Source organism: Zosterops lateralis (assembly GCF_965231275.1).
Source record: "Zosterops lateralis genome assembly, contig: HAP1_HAP1_SCAFFOLD_339, whole genome shotgun sequence".
In the NCBI taxonomy this organism is placed as follows: Eukaryota; Metazoa; Chordata; class Aves; order Passeriformes; family Zosteropidae; genus Zosterops; species Zosterops lateralis.
Genome location: NW_028154360.1, coordinates 5,879 through 12,496, shown reverse-complemented (window position 1 = coordinate 12,496; position 6,618 = coordinate 5,879). Strand labels below are relative to the sequence as shown.

General features: G+C 28.0%; 1 protein-coding gene across 1 annotated transcript; it reads right to left on the bottom strand.

Moving 5' to 3' along the window:
* Positions 1-1,114: 1,114 nt before the first annotated feature.
* Positions 1,115-5,331, bottom strand: LOC310923805 (uncharacterized protein; the record flags this gene model as incomplete). The annotated part of the gene is made up of 2 exons (XM_083885740.1): positions 1,115-1,579; positions 4,447-5,331. Coding segments are annotated over 2 exons (987 nt in total), but the record flags the coding sequence as incomplete, so codon positions are not given.
* Between the last annotated feature and the right edge of the window lie 1,287 nt (positions 5,332-6,618).

The following is a 6,618-nucleotide window of genomic DNA, read 5'->3' as shown; positions in this document are numbered from 1 at the left end:
TTTTTGTCATTTTGGAAGATTTTTTTTGGGATTTTTTTTTTTTTTAATTTTGAGGGAAAATTTTGGGGATTTTGTCAGGGAATTTTTTTGGAATTTGGGGGGAAATTTTTTCTTTATTTTGGGGATTTTTTTGGAATTTTTTTTTTTAAAGATTTTTTGGGAATTTTTGGGGAATTTTTGGGGGAATTTTTTTGGGATTTTTGAGGAATTTTTGGGGAATTTTTGGGGAATTTTTTGGGGATTTTTTTGGATTTTTTTGGGATTTTTTTGGGATTTTTTGGGGAATTTTGGGGGGATTTTTTGGGATTTTTTTTTTCTGATTTTTTGGGGATTTTTTTGGGATTTTGGGGGGATTTTTTTGGGGAAAAAATTGAGATTTTTGGGGGGATTTTTTGGGGATTTTTTTGAGAATTTTTTGGGATTTTTTGGGGAATTTTTTGGGAATTTTGGGGGATTTTTGGGGGATTTTTTTGGGAATTTTTTTGGGATTTTTTTGGGAATTTTTTTCTGATTTTTTGGGGATTTTTGCGAATTTCTGGGATTTTTTTTTGAATTTTTGGGGGTTTTTGGGAATTTTTGGGGAATTTTAATGGGATTTTTTGTGGAATTTTTTGGGGATTTTTTGGGAATTTTTGGGGGATTTTGGGGGGATTTTTTTGGGAATTTTTTTGGGAATTTTTTGGGAATTTTTTTCTGATTTTTTTGGGAATTTTTTTTCTGATTTTTTTGGGATTTTTGCGAATTTATGGGATTTTTTGTGGAATTTTTTGGGGATTTTTTGGGAATTTTTTTTCTGATTTTTTGGGGATTTTTTGGGGAATTTTTTTGGAATTTTTTTTGGGTTTTTGGGGATTTTTGGGTGATTTTTTTGGGATTTTTTGGGATTTTTTTTGGAATTTTTTTGGGGAAAAAATTGAGATTTTTTGGGGGGATTTTTTCTGATTTTTTGGGAATTTTTTGGGACTTTTGAGGGGGTTTTTTTGAGAATTTTTTTGGGATTTTTTGGGGAATTTTTTGGAATTTTTAATGGGAATTTTTGGGGCATTTTTTGGGATTTTTTTTTTGGAATTTTTTTTAATTTTTTTTCGGGAATTTTTTTGGGAAATTTTGGGGGAATTTTTTTAGGGATTTTTTTGAGAATTTTTTATTTCAATTTTGAGGGATTTTTTTGGGATTTATTCAGGGAATTTTTTGGATTTTTTAGGGAATTTTAATGGGAATTTTTGGGGGATTTTTTGAGAATTTCTTGAAATTTTTAGGGATTTTTTTGGGAATTTTTTTGGAATTTTTTGGGAATTTTTTTGGGATTTTTGGGGAATTTTTTTCTGATATTTTTGGGATTTTTTTCTGATTTTTTGGGATTTTTTGGGGGATTTTTTGGGATTTTTTTCTGATTTTTTGGGGAATTTTTTGGGAATTTTGGGGGGATTTTTTGGGAATTTTTTTCTGATTTTTGGGGGATTTTTTTTGGAATTTTTTAGGGAATTTTCTGGAATTCCTCCTGCTTTTTGTGGAAAAGCTGAGCCAGGATATGATCGGCCGTTCCCCGGAAATATTGAGGCATCCTCAGGGTCTCCAGCTGAAAAAACAGGGAAAAAAACACAAAAAAATTAAAATTAAAGCAAAAAAAACCCCAAAAAAATCCCCAAAAAAATCCACAAAAAATCCCAAAAAAATCCACAAAAATTCCCCAAAAAATCCCAAAAAAAATCCCCAAAAAATCCCAAAAAATCCCCAAAAAATCCCAAATGTTCTCCAAAAAAATCCCAATTTTTTACCCAAAAAATCCCAGTTTTTAACCAAAAAAAACCCCATTTTTTTACCAAAAAATTCCCCACATTTTCCCTATTTTTCCCAATTTTTCCCCAATTTTTCCCCCCAAAAAATCCCAATTTTTTATCCCAAAAAATCCCATTTTTTCACCCCAAAAAATCCCAATTTTTTCCCCAAAATTCCCCATTTTTTATGAAAAAATCCTGATTTTTTAACCCAAAAATTCCCAATTTTTCCCCATTTTTTCCCAATTTTTTCCCTTTTTTTACCCCCAAAATTCCCCAATTTTTTTCCCAAATTTTCCCCATTTTTTCCTCAATTTTCCCCATTTTTTATCCCAAAAATCCCATATTTTTTTCCCAATTTTCCCCCCATTTTTCCCATTTTTTCCCCAATTTTTCCCAAAAAAATCCCAATTTTTCCCCCCTTTTTTCCCAATTTTTAGCCCAAAATTTGCCCATTTTTTACTCAAAAAAATCCCCTAAAAATTAGAAAAAATGGGGGGAAAATGTGGGAAAAAAATCACAAAAAATTAGAAAAAAATGGAAAAAAATTGGGAAAAAAATCAGAAAAAATGGAGAAAAAATCAGAAAAAAATCAGAAAAAAAATCTGAAAAAAAATCAGAAAAAATTGGAGAAAAATTGGAAAAAAAAACCAGAAAAAAATCAGAAAAAATGGAAAAAAAAGGGAAAAAAATTGGGAAAAATTTGGGAAAAAAATCAGAAAAAAATCAGAAAAAATCAGAAAAAAATCGGAAAAAAATCAGAAAAAAATCAGGAAAAAATCAGAAAAAAAATCAGAAAAAAATCTGGAAAAATCAAAAAAAATCCCCAAAAAAATCAGAAAAAAATCAGAAAAAATCAAAAAAAAAATCAGAAAAAAATCAGAAAAAATCAGAAAAAAATCAGAAAAAATTGGAGAAAAATCAGAAAAAAAAATCAGAAAAAAATCCAAAAAAATCAGAAAAAAAATCGGGCAAAAATCTGGAAAAATCAGAAAAAAAATCGGAAAAAAATCAGAAAAAATCAGAAAAAAATCGGAAAAAAATCCAAAAAAATCCCCAAAAAAATCAGAAAAAAATCAGAAAAAATCTGAAAAAAATCAGAAAAAAATCCAAAAAAAATCCAAAAAAATCCCCAAAAAATCAGAAAAAAATCGGAAAAAAATCCAAAAAAATCCCCAAAAAAATCAGAAAAAAATCAGAAAAAAATCAGAAAAAAATCGAAAAAAAATCCAAAAAAATCAGGAAAAAATCCCCAAAAAATCAGGAAAAAATCGGAAAAAAATCAGAAAAAATTGGGATTTTTTTTAATTAATAATTTTAATTAATTTTGAATTATTTTTTACCTCATTTCCGGTGCTGTAGGCGAGAACAAGCAATAAATCGGAAAAAAATCCCCCAAAAAATGGGAAAAAATTGGAAAAAAATTGGAAAAAAATCAGAAAAAAATCAGAAAAAAATCAGAAAAAAATCGGAAAAAATCAGAAAAAAATCTGAAAAAAATCAGAAAAAAATCCAAAAAAATCAGAAAAAATGGGAGAAAAATCAGAAAAAAAATCAGAAAAAAATCCAAAAAAATCAGAAAAAAAATCGGGAAAAAAATCAGAAAAAATCAGAAAAAAATCAGAAAAAATCAGAAAAAAAATCGGGCAAAAATCTGGAAAAATCAGAAAAAAATCGGAAAAAAATCAGAAAAAATCAGAAAAAAATCAGAAAAAAATCAGAAAAAATCTGAAAAAAATCAGAAAAAATCTGAAAAAAATCAGAAAAAAATCCAAAAAAAATCCAAAAAAATCCCCAAAAAATCAGAAAAAAATCGGAAAAAAATCCAAAAAAATCCCCAAAAAAATCAGAAAAAAATCAGAAAAAAATCGGAAAAAAATCGAAAAAAAATCAGAAAAAATTCCAAAAAAATCCCCAAAAAATCCGAAAAAATCGGGAAAAAATCAGAAAAAATTGGGAATTTTTTAAATTAAAATTTTTAATTAATTTTGAATTATTTTTTACCTCATTTCCGGTGCTGTAGGCGAGAACAAGAATTAAATCGGAAAAAAATCCCCCAAAAAATCAGAAAAAATCAGAAAAAAATCCGAAAAAATCAGAAAAAAATCAGAAAAAATCCGTAAAAATCCCCAAAAAATCAGAAAAAAAATCAGAAAAAAATCAAAAAAAAATCCCCAAAAAATCAGAAAAAAATGTGAAAAAAATGTGAAAAAAATCAGAAAAAAATCCAAAAAAATCAGGAAAAAATCTGAAAAAAATCAGAAAAAAATCAGAAAAAAATCCGAAAAAAATCCAAAAAAATCCCCAAAAAATCGGGAAAAAATCGGGAAAAAATCAGAAAAAATTGGGAATTTTTTTAATTAATAATTTTAATTAAATTTGAATTATTTTTTACCTCATTTCCGGTGCTGTAGGCGAGAACAAGAATTAAATCGGAAAAAAATCCCCCAAAAAATCAGAAAAAATTGGAAAAAAATTGGAAAAAAATCCGAAAAAAATCAGAAAAAAATCGGAAAAAAAATCAGAAAAAAATCCGAAAAAAATCAGAAAAAAATCAGAAAAAATCAGAAAAAATCAGAAAAAAATCAGAAAAAAATCCGAAAAAAATCAGAAAAAATTGGGAATTTTTTTAATTAATAATTTTAATTAAATTTGAATTATTTTTTACCTCATTTCCGGTGCTGTAGGCGAGAACAAGAATTAAATCCTCTTGACAGAAACTCTGAATAAAATGCTGGGAACCCACAGGGAAAAAAACAACGTCACCGACGTGAACCAGAAATTCGGATTTTCCTCCGGAGGTGATGACTCCGACCTGGGAAAAATACACAAAAAATTGGGATTTAGAGGGGAAAAAATGGGGAAAAAATGGGGAAAAATTGGGGAAAAAATGGGGGAAAAATTGGGGAAAAATTGGGGAAAAATTGGGGAAAAAATGGGGAAAAATTGGGGAAAAAATGAGGGAAAAAATGGGGGAAAATTGGGGAAAAATTGGGGAAAATTGGGGAAAAAATGGGGGAAAAATTGGGGAAAAAATGGGGGAAAAATTGGGGAAAAATTGGGGAAAAAATGGGGAAAAAATGGGGAAAAATTGGGGAAAAATTGGGGGAAAAATGGGGAAAAAATGGGGGAAAAATGGGGGAAAATTGGGAAAAAATTGGGGGAAAAAATTGGGGGAAAAATGGGGAAAAAATGGGGAAAAAATGGGGAAAATTTTGAGAAAAATTGGGGGAAAAGTGGGGAAAAATTGGGGAAAATTTGGGAAAAAATGTGGAAAAAATTGGGAAAAAATTGGGGAAAAAATGGAAAAAATTGGGGAAAAATTGGGGGAAAAATGGGAAAAAAATGAGAAAAAAATAAGAAAAAAATTCAAAAAAATCAGAAAAAAATAGAGAAAAAATGGGGAAAAATTGGGAAAAAAAATCAGAAAAAAATCAGGAAAAAAATTGGGGAAAATTGGGAAAAAATGGAGAAAAAATTGGGAAAAAAATTGGGAAAAATGGGGAAAAAGTGGGGAAAAAATTGGGAAAAAATGGAGAAAGAATGGGGGAAAAAATCAGAAAAAAATGGGGAAAAAATCAGGAAAAATATCAGAAAAAATTATGAAAAAAATCAGAAAAAATGGAGAAAAAATGGGAAAAAATTGGGAAAAATCAGAAAAAAATATGAAAAAAATCAGAAAAAATTGGGGAAAAATTGGAGAAAAATTGGGAAAAATTGGGGAAAAAATGGGAAAAAATCGCCAAAAAATCAGATTTTTTTGGGGGTAAAAAACCCCCAATCACTTTTTAATTAATTCTAATTAATTTTAACTAATTTTTAATTCAAATTTAATTATTTTTTTACCAATCCACAGCCTTCTGTCACCACCCCCATCTCGTGGGCGTTGAAGTGGAAATCCAAGAAAATTGAAAAAAAATTGAGAAAAAATGGGGGAAAAAATAGAAAAAAATGGGAAAAAATGGGGGAAAAAATGGGGAAAAATGGGGGAAAAATGGGGGAAAAAATTGAGAAAAAATTGGCGAAAATTTGGGAAAAAAATGGGGAAAAAATGGGAAAAAATTGGGAAAAAATCAGAAAAAAAATCACAAAAAATGGTGGAAAAATTGGGGAAAAATTGGGGAAAAAATTTGGAAAAAAATCAGAAAAAATTATGAAAAAAATCAGAAAAAAATCAGAAAAAATGGGGAAAAAATTGGGAAAAAATTGGAAAAAAATGGAGAAAAATTGGAGAAAAATTGGGAAAAATTGGGAAAAAAATTGGGAAAAAATTGTGAAAAAATGGGGAAAAATTGGGAAAAAATTGGGAAAAAATGGGGAAAAATTGGGGAAAAAATTGGGAAAAAATTGGGAAAAAAATTGGGAAAAAATTGGGAAAAAATTGGGAAAAATGGGGAAAAAGTGGGGAAAAAAATTGGGAAAAAATGGAGAAAGAATGGGGGGAAAATCAGAAAAAAATGGGGGAAAAATCAGGAAAAATATCAGAAAAAATTATGAAAAAAATCAGAAAAAATGGAGAAAAAAAGGGAAAAAATTGGGAAAAATTGAGAAAAATTGGGGAAAATTTGGAGAAAAATTGGGAAAAAATTGGGAAAAAATTGGGAAAAATCAGAAAAAAATATGAAAAAATCAGAAAAAATTGGGGAAAAATTGGAGAAAAATTGGGAAAAATTGGGGAAAAAATGGGGAAAAAAATCATCAAAAAATTAAAAAAAATTGCTAAAAAATCGCCAAAAAATCGGATTTTTTTGGGGTAAAAAACCCCAAATCGCTTTTTAATTAATTCGAATTAATTTTTAATAAATTTTAAATTAATTTTAATGATTTTTTTTACCAATCC